Genomic DNA, 18,581 nt, shown 5'->3' on the forward strand with positions numbered 1-18,581 from the left:
CTTAAGGCATGAATAAAATAAGCAATTTAATCATTCTACAGTGTGTGGTACACAATTCTGTGTATGTATTGAGCCAAGAGCTTTATAGAGATATTTGCAAGTTTGTTTTCATGTAAGTGTTATTATATGTGACCTATGGTTAACTAAGGAATGTCCGTGGGATTTTTTTACATGGTAGAGATTTAAATGCTTACTATTTGATTTTGATTTGATTCGATGGACAGTGCTAATATCTAGGAACACTTAAAAATTAAGCAATGCATAACACTTGATAATTTTTTGCAAGACAAAATTACATAAATGGAAGCTGAAAACACCGATTGAGGTATATGTTTGCAGTAATGAATAAAAAGCAGGGTGTCTGGCAGACTCCCTGCTAGGATGTGTATTTAATGCGTGTAAAAACATAAATTCCCTGTGTGACGCTTAAATACAATCTTACTTATGCTTTTGTCTCTAGCTCACCTAAAGCTTTGCAAGGAGGGACCACCAGGTGGGTGGAACAGTTGTAATGTTGTCCGTCTGTGTCTAGTCTTTGGTCTCTTCTACTACTGTAAAGGCAGTATTTACCTTTCCCTGATGGAATAAAAATGGTAAGGGCAGAGCCTGCAGTACCTACCACTATTTAGCACTAAAAACTTGAAAAAGACTACAAAAGTTCTTTAATACAGATGAGGCACTGTTTCCAGAATTCAAGCCCGTGATACTTCGGTTTCAGTGGCCACCATCCCACTGAGTGGAACTTAGGTTGATTTCTTTGACTTTCAGATCCATCCCACAATGTAGAGTGTGAAATCTTGCAAAGATTTGAAATCTGATTGGAATAACGTCACAATTGAGAACTGGTGTATTTCCTTCTCTTCTCCTTCTTCTCCCCCCCCCCCCCCCCCCCCCATTTCTTTTGTCTGTGAGCAAACTCCAGGTGAATGTAACCCATTTTAGAGACAATCTAATACACCTAATAATTGTGCTTGTTATAATATGGTAGTGCTTGTTTTAAAAATCTTTGAAGCAAAGACTTCAGTATAGTGAAAATGCTTTCTGAGTTGGTGGGCTACGGTCCACCATCGTGAGGTGTATCTTACCTAAAACTGAGGTAACAGCTGAATTTAAGCAAAAAGACAAGGTGCATTGTATTAATAAATGATCAGAAATATTGTAGCAGCATACTTTTACTGATTTGGATAAATATTGCCTATTAAAAATGGGAACTGAAGCTTTTTGTACAAGAACTAAGTTTACCCTGTTTACTCATTTAGTACTAGTCAGTTTGAAAGGTTTAAAGGGATGATAGCTTTTTATTTTTCCCTAACCTTGGTGTATTTGGACACACCCTGGTCTTTATTTAAAACGAGCATTTTTAACACTGCCAAAGAAATACAATAAAATCCCACTGAAACTGTGTGAGGGCTAATTAGATACTAACTGATAACACCATTAGCAGTGAATCAGTAGGGATGTCTTTTGAAGGAAAAGGAGCTTTAATTGTGCTTTGAGAAAGGGAGTGAATGATATTAACCTGATTTATAGAAGTTTATTTCAGATATAGCCCCTGCTGTGTCTTTCTGCATTTTCTAGCTAAGCTTTCTATCTCACCAAGAGCAGGACACGCACAGCCCTAGCCGTTGTTTGATTTCAAATGGAGTTTAAGGAACTTACATAGTACAAACTCTTGTGGCCTGGAAACTCCTTTTAAGCAGCTCTTTCCAATTATTGAATTATTATTGATTTTGTGATAACCAGCTGACGCTGAGCTGGAATTAATTTTATTTTAAAAGAGGATTTTCTGATAGTATTGTTCTTTTTTCTACAATGAGATGTCACTTCTGCAGTTGCTTGTTGAAGTAACTGACATAACTGAATAAGGCATGTTTCAATGCATTTATATTTTTCCATGAATGTGGAAATGAGAGAAAACAACATCTTTTGGAGGATCCTTCTGTGGCAACTGAGATTGCAGGGGTTTTTTTTAGTATTTTAGGTGAACACTAGTTTCATTCCGGTGTCATGAAGGTGATGAACCTGTGTACTTTTTATAAAGGTGCTACTTCTGTTGATATTGAATTTGTATAATCCATAACATAAAGTACTCTGAAATTTTGGTCTGCCTTTTTTTCTAAAATAAATATTTGAATAAAAGCTTCCTAAAGACATTCTCAAATTATGAAATACCAACTCTCTAGTGATTAAAACACCCTTTCTGAAGAGGAAGATGTTGTTTCTGAGTCTTGCTTTTAGTGTAATGTTTTGCCTCAGTATCTCTAGCCTGTCTTCTTTATTTCTTAAGTTACGAAACTTTCATTATACTGTGTATGGATGATCATTATTTGTTTATTCATTAAGCAGTTTCCTGCTTTTCAAGATTTTTTTGAAAAGTTCTCATGCTTTTCAAGCAATTACAGTATAGCAATCTGCTGAGTTTAAACTTTTATTAAAATCTTTTTTTGTAGTTGAGTTCGGAATACTAGTTGTTGTTGAATATTCAATCCTGATTATTTTACAAGACTTGAAAACAACCCTGATGACCAGGATAAACTCTTAATGTATTATATCACTGAAGAACAAGGTCCTTAATTCTACCATGAAACACCATTTAGATGATGATGCAAGTGGACACCATATTAGAAGAAATACCTCCAAAAGACTTTGAAGGCCTGTCCTATTCCCTTTGAGGTTTCATAATAGAAGTTCATTCACGCTTGTTACAGCTGCTGAATACTACTTAGGAAATAAAGACAGTGTTCAGATATTTGCATTAATCAAAGTAGCTTATTTTGGAATTTGTTAGAACTTTCCTGCAAATGATCTTAGGGTAGGGAAGTTATGTTGTCTATATAAATGGTCATTAAGTGGACTTCTGAAAAGTCTGGTCTGACACACTCATCTCTCCCTGACAATTCCTTAGCATTTCCCATTTCCCTCACTCAAAGCAGGCCTGACCTTACAAGAGTGGTGGTGGTGTGGAGGTCCTAGAAACACTTAGGTATTAAGAATTACAGGCCACTCATGGTTTACTGCTTGCTTGGAGACTGGGCAAACGAGCAACATCCTATGTTTACTGATCCCATAAAAATCTCTTACTTTTTCCTTCCTTTCCAATGTAACGAACAGTGTAAAAACATCTTAGAATTGTTTGTGGAACAGAAAAAGAAAATCCTACCACTCATCTCTACCCTAAAAGCTGGGGTTCTGAGGTGAAGGAATTCTGGCCTACGCATCTTCTTGGACACACTAAACAATATTTACTGGTCATATAGATACGCAGTTCAGATTTTGAAGGTCTTCTGAATTTGTAACTAAAAAGACTAGGGGTGTAATTATTTGGGAATTCTGTGTGTTTTAAAGAAGCCAGCTCAAACTGAACCTTCCATTCAGTACCTATAACACCTTGATATCAAAGCTCAACTTTCTCTGTAGAAACCATAGACCCAGTCAGTCCCACAGAAGTTATGGGTCTATTGCCTGGAGATCATGTTGATCCTAGAAGGTGCAGATAAATGCTAAAGCTGAACAGTTGGGGCAGTAAATATGGATGGACTCATTCATATTCAGATAAAGGCCTAGTAATACTAGAATATGCTCCTATTTTAGATACTTGGGTTTTCTGAATCTTAATGGTTGATTTGAGCAGTCTGTGTTGCACATTTTATTTGCAAGATTAGCTTTGAGGGACAAATTTTAGAAAACACAGTGCTGTAAAAATCAGTCTAATATATTGAATATGTCTTCGTTTCAGATTATTCTGTATTAAGTTTAAAATCTGTGGTTATAAAATGCAAAAACTATTAAAAAGTATATAGTTTTTATATAACTTACATCAGGATAAGTAGCCTTTATTGCCTTACCTTTTTTCCCCATCTGTAAGTTTTTGAATCTGTCAACTTCTTGGGTTCCAGATACTTCCTTTTTTGAACTGCTGCTCAAAAGAACACAAATAAAATCTTCTGCTGTCACACCTGTACACCCCTAACATCCTTTAATGTATTTTAAACTCTTTGCTCTGGCAGATGTGATGTATAAATGCTTGTAGGCATTTTTCTACTGTTTCACAATATGTGATACTCTGTTGTTTTCACACAATTAATGTCTGTGATTCTATAACAAGTTCAGTTTCTGCTGCCTTTAGAGTATTTTAAAGCCCTTTGTTGACCTCTTGTCCATCTTAATTATTCACTCTTTTTTAATTGTTTGGCTTTGCTGCTTCAGCTTTTCCATCATGCTTCCACAATAATTCTCTAATCTGTTTATATACTATGTTTGATGCAATTACAGGACAGGGTTGCTTCCTCCTTGCAGTGGGTATTCAGTTAAAACACAATCTCCTACCCTTTTTGCAACCCTTTACTTTGTTGTAGGTTTTTATTCCATGCTTTTAATTGAAGCATTTAAAATACTGTAGTACCTTATGATAAAGAAAATGTTATTGAAAAATCTTTGCTTTTAGATCTAGATTTCTTTTCCTGATACACTGATAGCTTTTTTTGTCAATGTTATCTTTATATGATCCATATTGCCAACATACTTTAAAACCATGAAGCAAAACTGGAAATTAGCTGAGGAAGAATGTTATCAGATTTGCACTGGTTCTGTCCTTGCAGTGTTCACTGCTAAAATATTTGTTTAAAATCAGATAAAACACTAATTATAATTCATTTTTCCTGCAGTTGTGTGTAGGCAGAACCAAATATAGTATAACTGGAAATAAAGTTATGATGCTTTCTAATATTGACTATGAATGGCAGAACGGGATCATGACATTAGGCTAGTTGATCGCTCCAGAAATCATGGTGGGTTTTTTCCCAAGCACCTTCTGAAAATATACAGTTGAACAAGGAAATTTCAAATGTATATGTTACTATCAAATAAGATTTAACAAGCTAATCATTAGGGAAAAAATAAGACAAAAACCCCCTCCTGTATTAAAATAAAAAACTAGATGAAAAACTAATGATATAACAAGGTCACACCCAGAATAAAAGAACAGTATATCTATATCCATAAATTGGTGAATTTATAGTCTGACATCAGAAAAAAACCTGAAAAGGTTATTAATGGAGTACAAAACTGCCACCCAGTGGAAGTTGCTAATTTTACATTTTCTCAATCTCCTTCAGATTTTCAAGAAATCAGAGATCTATTTTTGTGTCACTGGAACGAATAATACATTAACTTATGGAAATTATTCCCATTTTTTTGATCATAATTATATTTATCTACAGTAGAGAATAATGTTTCAAACAAACAATACAAAATAGGAAAATTATGATTTTACAAGAGCACAGTTTTACAGTGCACAGGGAATATTGGAATGCATATATGCAGATAGATTTTAAAAGGTCCTTGTCTTTCTTGTACTGGAGAGCCCAGCACTGAACACAGCACTCCAGGTGTTACCTTACCAGTGCTGGGTAGAGGGGAAGGATCACCTCCTTCAAGCTGCTGGCAAGACTCCTAACAACCCAGGATGCTGTTGGCCACCCTTGCTGCAAGGACAAATTGCTGGCTCATATTCAGCTAGGTGTCCCCCAGGTCCTTTCCTGAAAAGCTGCTCTCCAGCCGGTTGGCCCCCAGCACGTACTTGTGCCTGGGGTTGTTCCTCCTCAGGTGCAGGACTTTGCACTTCCCCTTGTTGAACATGAAGTTCCTGTCAGCCCATTTCTCCAGCCTGTTGAGGTCCTTCTGGAGGGCAGCAACACTCCAGCTTATGAGCCACTCCTCCCAGTTTCGTGTTGTCAGCAAGCTTGCTGCAGGTGCAGACGCTCTGCCACTCTGCACATATTCATTAATGAACTGGAAAAGTGAGACATGAGAAGGGGAAGCTTGCAGCTGATATGAAGTTTGTAAGAATAGTGAAGGTAAGACCTGAATGCAAATTTAGCATTCTCTCATCAGTATGCAAATTTTTTTCATGAGAATTAGGGGAAAAAAAAGATGAAAAAAAAGTAAAAAAAAATAAATATCTAAGATTGAGGGACTATGCAGTAAAACGGCAAAGGAAGTCCAAAATACAGAACTATTAAGAGGTATGCTTGAGGAAAAAAATTCCTAAATCCATACAGAGAATAATTAACTCTGATCTGATCATTACTCTTTGAAAATGAGACCTTGATGTTAAAGTAGGTCTTTGGAAATGTCAGTTCAGTGCTCATTAGTGATCAAAAAGCAGCTGAAGTTTTAGGAAGTAGGAAAGAAATAGAAGATAAAATCTTCTAGATCATCATAATGCCACTATATGAATGTCCACATTTTGATTTTCATGGGAAACTGTAGTTTTGTCAGCTCAGAGAGAGTACAGTACAACTGTAAAAGGTTCAGGGAAAGATGGCAACTCTGATCAATGGTATGGAACATGTTCCTTATGAGGAAAGCCTATGTAGTCTAATATTCTTTCAACTGAAGAAAAATCAGTCCAGGGGACATATGATGGAGATCTCTAAAATCATAAGAAACAGCAAACGGCTAAATGGTGAACAGTTGTGCACTGTTTCTTCCAGCACAGGGACTGCAGGCATCAAATCAACTTAACAGGTGCAGATTCAAAATAAACAAAAGGGTCTTTACCTCATGTGCAATTAATTCTTGTCTGCTTGCAGGAGCTTTAAAATCAGCAATGCACATTCATTGAAGAGAAATCCATTTGCAAATTATTAAATATGCAAACAGCTCTTGTTTAGAAAGTTCCTGAATTGCAAATCAGGTTGCTGGAAGAGTGTACTGGAAAAGTACTACTACCTTTTTGCCAGTTTTTAAGTTTTTTACATCACTTGTTTTTTAGCCACTCAGACAGGATACTAGGCAAAATAGACTTTTTGCTTGTCTCAATACAGATACAATTTTGTTTACTATGAAACTGAATGATTTTTATTTTCTGTGTTGTGGCAGTTCTCAGTTTACCTCTTCAGGGGCCTATAGAAATACTAAAAAAAAATAGCCTTTGACTTGTGCCCCCAAACCTTTGTAAAATGGGAATATATGACATGAGTAATCCCCAAATAAGATGTTTTTCCTTAATTAACTGTAATTCAGAGTATCTTCTGGAAACTGAATCTTTTCAGTTTTCAAAAATTTTTAGAATCATGAAATGGTGGAATTGTTTAGTTGGAAAAGACCTTTAGGGTCATCAAGTCCAACTGTTAACCTATTACTGACAAGTCCATCACTAAGTACCACATCTACACATCTCTTAAACACATTGACTCAACCACTTCCCTGGGCAGCCTGTTCCAATGCTTGGCAACACTTTTGGTGAAGAAATTTTTCCTAATATCTACACTAAACCTTCCCTGGTGCAATTTGAGGCCATTTCTTCTCATTGCTTGTTACCTGGGAAAAGAGACCGACCCCCACCTCACTACCACCTCATTTCAGGTAGCTGTAGAGTGATAAGGTCTCCCCTCAGCCTCCTTTTCTTCAGGCTAAACAACCCCAGTTCCCTCAGCTGCTCCTCATAAGATGACTTCTCCAGACCCTTTACCAGCCTCACTGCCCTTTGCTGGACAGTGTCCAACACCTCAATGTCTCCTGCAGTGAGGGGTCCAAAACTATACCCAGGATTCAAGGTGCAGCCTCACCAGTGCCCAGTACAGGAGGACAATCACTGCTCTTGTCCTGCTGGCCACATTGTTTTCAATAAAAGCCAGGAAGCCAAAAAGACCACCTGGGCACACTGCTGGCTCATGTTCAGCTGGCTGTCAACTAGCACCCCCATTCCCTTTTCCACCAGCTAGCTTTCCAGCTACTCTTTCCAAGCATTTTTCCATCATTCTGCTGCTTTAATGGTCTACAATGAGCTTATCTTCCAAAACTAGATATTTTCCTTTACTTACGTAGCTGTTTTTTCCCCCTATTATGGATTAGTGCAGCTTCACTGTAAAATCTGATCGAATTAATTACCCCCAGGTACCTTCATTGGGTAAAAACTATTCCCCTCAAAAGGTCTGGCTAGAACTCAAAACGTGTAAAAGTGATTTGATCTAGATGACAGGCACCTCTTTGTGCTGTTTCTATGTGAAGAGAGGATCCTTGCAGTTTAATGTTGGCATAAGTTGCACGTTGGATACAAAATATGTATGGCAAGTCCTAGAGGATGAAAGTGCAGAAAAGTGATAGTGGTGGTGAAGGGAAGGTTCATTTTGTCATGATAATGAGGTCCAAGTAGAGTTTTGCTCTAGCTGATAAACCTATATGATTAGCAAGACTGCGTTAGATACCACTCTTATCTACCAAGTATGGCAAAACATGGGAGTAAATGGAAATTTAAGTTTCACAGTAAGGATTTTTTTTTTTACAGTTACTGATTTATTTTTCCAACAACACCATAGAAAGGGAAAACTTGCACTGTCATGTCACTTTATCTCTTTAGGTTTTATCAAGGCCTCTATCCAGCTTCCCATTTACTTTGCCAACTTTCGTGTTACTTTAAAAAAAGTATTTCAATTAAACGTATTTCATTAAACTAGTATTTTAAAATACATTGCTGACTGCCAGCAGATGTAACAAATATTTGTATTTATTTAAGACTTTATAATGTATATCTGCTTTATCTCAGTGTCTTAGAAAAAACATCGAGTTTTATGAAAGCTTTAGCTGCAGTGGATTATAATTATTGACTGAAGAAAGCATCAAGTTGCCGAAGTAAAAGAGTATGCCCGAATGGGCAACAAATTCCATCATTTCTGAAATTTTTCTTGGGAGGGAGTCCTCTCAAAACAAAGGGAAAAGTAGTAAATTAGTAGTAGTAAATGCAAATTAAGAATTAGAGCTGGCTGGAGCTGAATCTATGCAGTGAGACTGTTTACTTTTTTTGCTTCTTTGCCTTGTGTAAAGGACTAACATTTTTAATTTTCTCAGTAATGAAATCCTAATTTGCTTGCGGTCATTTTTCAGGATAGGAGCATTTGCTATCTAATTTGTTTCTGATTTTTTTGTTTGTTTCAAAAGCCCTTCAGAGTAGTATCTGCATTAGGGTTAGCTAACTTATTCATGCTCTTCAGCCATCGTCTTCCCAGGCTGTTTGGAGACCAGGCAAGTACAACAGGATGTTCACACAGTCAGCCTTCTGCTATCCAGTGTAATGAAAGACTTAAAACCACCAAAAAGACAGCCCCCGTGACATCGCATAAACTAGAGGATGTGCTGGCATGGAATACAGTCACCTTGTGACACAAGATCAGGTTGCATATATAAATTAGGGTGTAACGAAGAGGGAGCCAGGCACTTTTCAGTGGTGGCCAGTGACAGGACCAGTGTGAGCACACATTGAAATGCAGAAGGGTCCAGCTAAGTGTCAGGAAACACTTTCTCACTGCCAGGGTGACTGAGCACTGGCACAGGTTGCCCAGAGAGGACGAGGAGGAGGATGGAGATTTGAGGAAGCATCCAAAAGCTGCCTGGACATGGCCCTAAGTAACCAGCTGTGGCTGGGGTTGGACCAGATGACCTCCAGAGATCCCTCCCAACCTCAGCTGTTCTGTGGTTCTGTGATTAGGAGCTTTGTTTCCGGGTGGGTCTCAAAGGTCCTTAAGGTATTGCAGCCCTAAGAAGCTGGAGGTCATACAGTTCAATTGCAACCTTATATCTTAGCTGGTTCTGAGGACTATACACATATGTTTGTGTGCCTTAATTAATAAGGCTGGGTGAGTTACAGTGATTATGTGATAATCAGGATGGCTACACACAGAGCTGTATCAGGTTTCTTGAATTCTAGCATAGTTAATTTGTAACCTAGACAAATCACTCATTGATAGTTTAGGGTTTATAGTATTTCTGGTTTGTTTCTGTAGTCTAGGTGAATCTATTTTTAAGTTAAATGGAATTTAAGAACTCAGTAGTTTATAAAGCCTGACCTATATTTTGTTTGCAATACCAGTTCCTTCCATTAACATGTCATTATTGTTTACTTTGCTGTTGTGATTTTACCATTCTAAGCAGCATCCCAACATCACTGCATAATTAAACTTTATTATTCTGTTGCCAATGTGTTCAGAAACTGATTTTTGGAATTACATGGATGTGATTATTCTTTCTAGTCAAATTCTTCATTGTTTTAATGATTCAGATTACTGTATCTGTGTGCAGGGTATTTTCTTGGGATGTTAACTATCCATGTAGAATTATACTAAATTATTGTGACTTCACAAAAAACATGAAAGGAATGAACACGAGTTACTTTATATTATACAAAACTGTAATTGTGATGTGATTTATTTTTTTTTATTTTGCTTAAGAATTTAAAAGGTACTTTGCCAGGTATCAGCTTCTATCCAATAGATAAGTTTCTTCTAGTTAAAAAAGAAATATAATGGTAGGAAGAAGCTTATGCTGTAGAACATCAGTTTATTGTATAGTAGACAAAATATCAATTTATAATAAACTTGCTTTTATGCAGTAGCAGTGTTTTAAGTAAATAATTAGGTTTATTATTTCTTAAAACCTAGTACTTTCTAAGCATATTCTTAAGGAATAAGTAAACCATAAAATTGTTACTCTCTATTTTACCTCTGCTTTAGAACAGAGATTAAACAAAGAATCTCTAAAACTTTGGAGCTTTCAGCTAGGAGAACTAATGAAAAATGTGCCAACTTAAATAACTTAAAAAGATGGTGTCTTGAAAAAAAATTTTAACTTATTATGTTGTGTTAGGTTTCATCCATGGGTGTTCTTTCATTATTCTCTGCACAAATTTTGCAACAGAAGGTTGGGAATGGGTAGACAAAGTGAAAAATTTGGCTTTGGTGCCAGTGCGTATGTGAACTATGTCAGCATATGAGAACTATGACTGTCTTACCCAAACCCCAAAGAATGTTAAGCATTGAATAATCCCACGTAGAAAGTAAATCTTTTGTTAAGGTAGATCTGTATCCTTCTTTTAGCCAAACTAAGAACTGATTGTTAGCAGCATTTTCAAAGCCTGTTGTTTGCTTCAGTTGTTGTGTGACCTTAAATAGCTAAACTTCAAGTCAAGATGTTCATAAAGTTCATGCCCTGCAAACAGCCAGTGCTTAACCAGCTGAGGTGACAGAAGGGTCACAATTTTTTCTGGGGACCTGAGGCAGCTGTTTTGTTAAGTCCTGTTTAGGTGAATGAGTAAGCAGAGCCTGTGTCCAGGGGGAATATCAACGAGTCAAAGGAATTAACAGCAGAAAATTTAAAAGTCCATAGAACAAACTGGTTGTGATTCCAGCAGAGCAGTCAGGCAATTTTCCTGTACTGGAATGGTCTAAGTAGAGGCCCATTAGACAGGAAGGAAGAGTTTAGGTAGATACTGTTACTAGTTGGAATCACTGGAGTTTTTTATTTGTGGCTTGTAAAGTATCAATCCCTTTTCCTTTGGATTTTGTATATCTGTTCAGCTGCTTGCGTATAGCTTCACCTGCCTTTGAAGAAAATAACATTGCATTAAAAGCTTCCATGTCATACAGACGTTTCAGGGTGATGACCAGGTTATTTTTCCTTTCCTCTTTCTTCCACGTGCTCTCAAGAGAAAAAAGAAAAAAAGAATTAAAAAAAAAAGAAAAAAGCACCTAAGGACTGGAATATTTTACTGATCTGGTGCTTTGGTTCATGCTTTGGCGTTCTGGTGCTGTTTTATTGATTATACTGTTTCAGGGACCATAGAAATCCCTTAGTGTTAGAGAACATTGATAGTAAAATTTGAAGTCTTTAGACTATTTTCAGTCCTTGTTTAAATTAGGATTTGATTCCTTCTTTTAGTCAAGGAAGCAGAAGCCAAACCAAGGAACTAAGTGCTTTTGGATGACTTTTGGTTTGGAAACAGATAGAAGTGGGGCTTTGATGGTCTAGGAATGAATTCCTGTTGCTTGTTGAGGAGGGCTGTAGCTTCTGGGCCAATGTCTTACAGAAGACAGGATTCTCTTAAATCATTACACAGCTGTAATGAAAGGTCTTCTCTTTTTTCATCTGGCCAAATGTAGCCATGGTGTGGATTGAGAGAAACCATAGTATGAGACCCAGGTTTTTGAGGTCTATTTGGTAAATCTATACCTTGACATTACAGCCATCACTAAACCTGCGTAATCGATGCCCAACCTCCTCATTTTTTCATTGCTATTTTAAATTTCTCTGGCTTTAAGTCTCATGCTTTCAATTTTGTTATACCTTTGGATTTTGTTGTGTTCCTGCTAAACAGCAGAACTATATAGTACCCTGTGAAGGTATTTAAACCCTGTAATTAATCTTTATCTGATAGAATTAAGACAAAGAATGAATTCTTTCTACTTCATCCTGGTGGGTACTTCTCCAGGTCTTCATTTATACTTGTGATTGCTCTTTTATCCAATTTGCCTATGTATAGTGATTGTATGTTTACAGTTCAGTTTAAATCGTTGCATTTAATGCATGGTTTTTTTAGAATTCAGGTGGGTGTGTGTGCATGTCATAACATCCTGTCAGCTCTACATTTATCTGCAAAACTGGTTTCCTTTTGTTATTTCAGTCTGATGTATCTTCCTTCTGTTTTCCCCTCTCAGCATGGAAGACCTCTTTGCTTTATCCTCTGCTCTCAGAAACATCACAGAAAACCTGATCATGTGGTCTTAGAAAATAATGCTAATTAGTGTGTTCAGATTTTCTTTTCCATTGCAATGTAAAAGGTGTTATTTGAGAGCCTACGTCTGTATCCTGGACCCATTGGTATTGTATGAAATATACTATGCTGAAGATGGCACGTTGTTTTCTGACTCTAATGGAATGTACTTTTTTTATTTTTACAGAGTACCAAGCTGCCATTTTGCATTTAAAGAGGGAACATAAAGAAGAAATTGAAACATTAAAGGTATACTTTTGTAATGTTCTTTCTTTCCCTGACTCTAGTGCGTTTTACAGATTAAAGAAGTGCAAGCATATACTTTCCATCAAATGTTAAGAATTTTTTTCCTAAAAGTAGTTTTCCATTCACTGCCAACTCAGTTAAAATTAATCTAGTTAAAACCCATATACATGTAGTCATATATGATGGCAAAAAGCAGTTTTGCATGTTTCCTCTTTGTAGTTTTGCTTATTGTTGTACTTTTAAATTCTTCCCTTTAACTCAGCAGTGCAGTACTTTTAAATTTGCTTATTATATTAAGGCACTGGCTTTTAACTACTCACTCTTTCTCAGTGAAATATACTTCTATAGTTTTTCTGTAGCTTTTTACAGAAGTTTTCTGTAATTTTAAATGGAAAAATAAGTGTGGAAATTCCATTTGTGAGAGTGAAATTTTATATTGAACACTCTTTATTGATGTCTGGTTTTGTAAGTGTAAACTTGACCAACCGTCTAATCATCAAAATCAGAAATAACAAAGTTTAATATTAGAACTCACTTTCCCTTGGCATGATAGACTGCTAAGCACAGTGGAATATTACAAGGAAGTGTTTTTATCATGAAAGCAGGAACTTAAATGGTAGCATAACTTTTAATTTGTTGAGCAGTCCTAGTTTAAGGAAAAATTAACAGCATCTTCATTTTCTCACCAGTTGTGATACATTCTTAACCATAGCTGCACTGTGTTGTAATACAGATCCGTATGCTAAGTCTTTAGTATAAAAGTCATCAAGTACAAAATGTTCCGTATTTTCTTTGTCATCATTAAAGCAAATAGAATGGAAAAAACAAACCTACTAACAAAGGGATTCTGATAATCCAGTATATTAATACATTGCCCATGTGATTAGGCAGATCACGTACAGCAATCATCAGACTAGTACAAGTACAGTATTTGTATTACACAAGAGTATTTATGTATTTGTGTCTGCACAAATGCATGGACATAATGGACATAAAACCTATGTATTTGAAAAAACTTAGCGAGGTCTTTGAGTAGACGGGTTGGAATGATGTTAGCAGCTTGTGGAGTGGACAGGATGGGCAGAGTGTCTGGTGTGTGCAGCATCTCTTAAAATTCAGCACAGGGAAATGCAAGCTAGCACTAAATACAACAGTAATGTACATTACTCTTACGAAGAATAGCATAACTCTCCCACACAAGAACAGTAGATGGATGCAAGGGGGATCTATTAATATTGAGAGGGTATTTCAGAGAATACATAGTCTCAGTGAGAGAGAACAATGTGTGTGTGCATCTCTAGCAACCCTGGAAACAGTAGAGGCAGAGGACACACAGGTACTGGCAAGCATCCATGAAAAATCACGCATCTCTCCGATCTAATTTTTCATTAAAAGAATGTTCGTCTTGCACATTTTTTTCCCATAAGAGTACATCTGAGATTAATTTATTTGCTGCTCATAACTTTGAATAATAGAAACATTCTGTTTTAAATCAGCTTAGTGCTTTTGTATGGATTATTTGGGTTTTCCTCAAATATCATCACTTCTTAATGATTAGTTGTGTTTGTATGTTATCTTGTTTAGTTGTAAGGAAATTGTGAATTTGTTTATTTCCAGAAAAGTGACATTGTGATGTAACTTTCAGCATCATAAAATCTCACCATTTTATATATGTATGTAAATATAATGAGAATGAGCTAAAATGCAAATATTTGTTGTCCGTGATTAGTAGACTTTTGCACTCTTAGCAGCAATGTCCTAAAGATCATGTTTTCTTATATTGCATGCATTTGGTGATTATTTTCATGTTTGTTACTGTTTTATCTTACACCCTGTAGTTCCAAAGGCAAACCACAAAAGGTGATATGAATATTTTGTAGGCCTTTCAGGTAATGGCAGTGAAGTGTAATGTCTGCATCATGGTGATTCAGAAAAATAACACCTGTGTTTATTGTATGCAAGGCATAATTCACACAAGATTTTTGGCTTTCCATTTTGGAGTTAAGTCACTGGAGACCTTGCAGTTCCGTTTGTAAGACTGATGATTCCTGAGATATAATGTGATTTTTCATTTTGTGATACTGAAGGACATAAAAACTTACTATACCAAAGGCCAGTTGAAACAAGTATCCTGTCTGCAGCAGTGACCAGCAGTGGGTGCTTAGAAAACACGTAAATAGAGTGTAAGAGCGATGCCTTCTTCCTGTGTGGTGCTTTTTGTTTTGATCTGGGTTTTGTTGGTTTTTTTTTTTTTGCAAGTCTGAGTGTCTTCATTATCTCTTTCTTGTTGCTTCTACTACCACTGCCTCTGTGCCCCTTCCTTAACAGTGTGCTCCTTGATTTTTGGACCTCAGCCCAGCCTGGTATGAAGTATCAGGTTCATAAAAGATGCATAGTGACTAAATTACTGAGAAATGTTGCCTTAGTGTACCATTCCCAGCAATTAGTGTTTTAAGGGTTTCCTGAAACAGAGTCTGCACACAGGTTATGGTATACAGTACTGATGAATAAATTATAGTATCACATACTTCCGTGACTTCTGAATGCTACACCATCTGAGTAGTGTTCCCATTCTTTTTCTGTGTGTCCTTGGCGGTTAGTTCCTTGTACTAGAATGTGACCCATCATAGATGAATGCTTTTTGTTTGTACAGTTGTTTTGGAGCTTTTTATTTCTCTGGAATGTGTAGAATGCCATGTGAAAATTTCTATATCATAGAATCATAAAATCATAGAATGGTTTCAGAGAAGGGACCTTAAAGATCATCTATATGGAATATAAAGAGCATCTAAATGGAATGCATTAGAGAAGGCCACACTTCGTATACTTTCTATCTTTCTTGTGGCTTTTCAGTATTTGAAGAAAGGGAAAGATATATTTTAAGATGTAAAAAAAATTAATTACTACATACTGCTGTATGTATGGAACTTTGTTATAAAATTCCATATTGGAAAATACAGAGGAGTAAAATTGTGTCATGATACAATTTTGCATCTTATTTTTTTTTTGCATTTTATTCTTTAAGGATATAACAGAAAAATATGGTGGTAGGTATCTTGACTATTGGAAATGCTTGGGTTAAATGTGATTTTGTACTATGCACTGAAGGCACCTACAGACAGAAATTTCTCTGAACCAGCTCTTTTTCAAACTGATCCAAATCCCATATCTTATATTTATGGAGAAGGTTGATCATCATATCTTCTCTGTAAAAGATTAGGAGATCCTTTTTGTTATTCCTAAGATGCCTAGAAAAATCTTAGGGAGCCCTTAAAGGTATGTGTAGGGGAAAGTTCTCAAAAAATTATTAAACTGTTCTCTGAAGGTGAAATAAAGTAAGTTATCCACAGTCTGTCCTTTGAAACTGGTATATCATGGCTTATAAGTGAGAGATTTTTTACTCTTTAGCAACAGAAAGTGTCCTATACTTGTGTACTTTTACTTTTGGAAGTTATTTTTTTCCTTGACTATGTGAATGAAATTCCTAATGGATTTTTATTCTTCAAGATTTGTTATTACTGTGTTCATTTCCTATAAACTTCATATGGAATACCCTGAGTACCACCAGAGCTTTACCCTTAACACCAATTTAAAAGGGTTGGTGCTGATTCAGCAGCGAACAGTTGAAGTTGCAGCAGATGTAGCAGTCTTGAAGGATGTAAAGCAGTCACTGCGTAGGGAGGGTAAATGCTGGTATTTTGTGTTTTGATATTGCCAGCTTTATGCAATCACAGTAACTTGAAGCTTTGTTCTGTTTTTTGATGTCACTTGAAATTAATTCCAGTCATGTAGCATGCATATTAATTAAGATTACAACATCTATTACACCAACTATTGATAAATCTGTACCATATTATATTGCATAACCATTAGAGTAACTCATAACATCTCTTAATGTGCTCATTAACGTACATAATTCAACTGAACCATCCACATGAATATAATCTTTAGAAAGGATAATATAGTAGAGAAATACTTTTTTTTTACCCATTCACCTTTAGGGTACATTTACTAGTTGCTGCGTTCAAAGCATTTCTTGAATTTTGCACCTGTTATTTACCGACAATTGAATTACATATTTTTAAGACATTAAACTTGTTTCTATTCTCCGTTGAATTTTTTGCTTTCCCTGCTCCTACCACTAGATGTCAGCGAAGTCTTTCAGAATAAGTTCCCAAGGCCTGTCACAGCTCGGTGTGGGTGCAAATTTCATGGTTCCCTCTGAACTGTGAGAATGTGTGTGGTGGTGACATCCTGCCTACTATTTGTGGATTTGGCATAGTCTTAGTTTTAGGTCAGAAATTAGCTTGCACATCGTGGGAGTAGAATTGAAGTTGCTCAATAGATAAGTAATTGCTGTCATCACCGTAGTAGTAGTAGTATTTTCCCTATATAACCAAGTCTACAGTATCTAATAACCAACTAAGTAGATGACAACGACTTAACATTGAATCAAAATATTGTAAATAGACTAGTGACTTCCAAAAGGAAGGAATTAACTTGAAGGGAATATTCTGATTGCAGTGCTTAATGGCTAATCCAACACACAGCTGCACAGGGGTGCAATATACTTTTTTTTTTTCTTCTTTTTTCTGTAAGTTCGTTTGACAAAATGAGTAAAAAAGTTAAGCTTTTACCCTAATTTCTCCTTCTTTCCTTTAACACAAGGGTACCAAATATTCCTACATCTTCAGTTACGTGGAAGTTTAATATTGCTTTTGGAAGATGGAATCAAAGTCCTAAGCTGTTCAATGACTCTACCCTATGCATGGATCTTTCTCTCTAATATGGGTTATTAGGCTTCCACCAACTCACTACATCTTTTCCCAAATTGAGAATAATAATGTCTTTAACCATTAATCACAGGTTTTTCTAATCATATTAATATATATTATATGATGCACATTATATAATATACTCTGTAAGAAATAATAACAGATTTTGGTAACAATAAAATATAAACTATGGATCGGTTGTAAATGACACAATAATTATTATATGATAAAATAATATTTCTACATCTCTCAAAGTATTTAATTGCAAATTTTAGAAGGAAATACCTGCAGTTGCATCTAACACAGTTATGAACATATTATTGAAACTTAAGAAATAATAAGTGGTAATGCAGTTTGTATGATATTATTAAAGAACAGGCTGGCCTCATTTAGAGAAGAATGTATCATGGGGTGTTCATAGTGACCTTTGTGGTCTCCTTAGTAATGTTTGCACTTTTGCATTTTCATGAAGGTTTCAAGACCTGAAATGTAGAAGTGGGTAGAAAGTAATTTCCTTTTGACAGAAGAACTTGCTTAACTTTTGAAACAATTTTATATCATAAGCTGAGATTAAAGACCAGTGCCCCAAAGTGCCACAGAAAAAGGTTGAAAGATGTGGGAGAAAAAAGAACATGAAAGGGAAAGTCGGAATTGTCTGATAATTTCAAAATGATTCATTTTTATTTTGTACTAAGACCAGAAAGGCATATCAAAATTTTCTGAGTTACTGAGTGAATTAATAAAACTTTACCTATGTGATGACCTTTTCATTCTTTTACAAATCTGTGTTTACATCTCTTGTGCTTCACAAGTCCTTCCCTGGACCTTTGCCTTTTCACTTTCCTTCCATTCATTTTCCATCATGGTCAGTGTGCTTCCATTTATGAATGCATCCATTGCTCTTTAATTATAATGTGGATAGCAAAAGGTATGGCTTCTCTGTGCTACATTTTGAAATTTTTAATTTGACTGTGAGAGGCAATGGTGGATAGTGTTGAAAGCTGCTGTATGCCAGA

At 36.0% G+C, this 18,581-nt stretch overlaps 1 protein-coding gene across 1 annotated transcript in view; it reads left to right on the forward strand.

Annotated features, from left to right (window-relative positions):
• The window catches only part of LOC119151193 (formin-like), a 148,306-nt gene that overhangs the window by 13,565 nt on the left and 116,160 nt on the right, over positions 1-18,581 (forward strand). Inside the window, exon 3 of the mRNA XM_037394815.1 lies at positions 12,732-12,793. Within this exon, the coding sequence (XP_037250712.1) occupies positions 12,732-12,793 (62 nt within the window). The remainder of the gene's footprint in view (positions 1-12,731; positions 12,794-18,581) is intronic.

The sequence above is a fragment of the Falco rusticolus genome, chromosome 7 (genome assembly GCF_015220075.1).
Source record: "Falco rusticolus isolate bFalRus1 chromosome 7, bFalRus1.pri, whole genome shotgun sequence".
Lineage (NCBI taxonomy): Eukaryota > Metazoa > Chordata > Aves > Falconiformes > Falconidae > Falco > Falco rusticolus.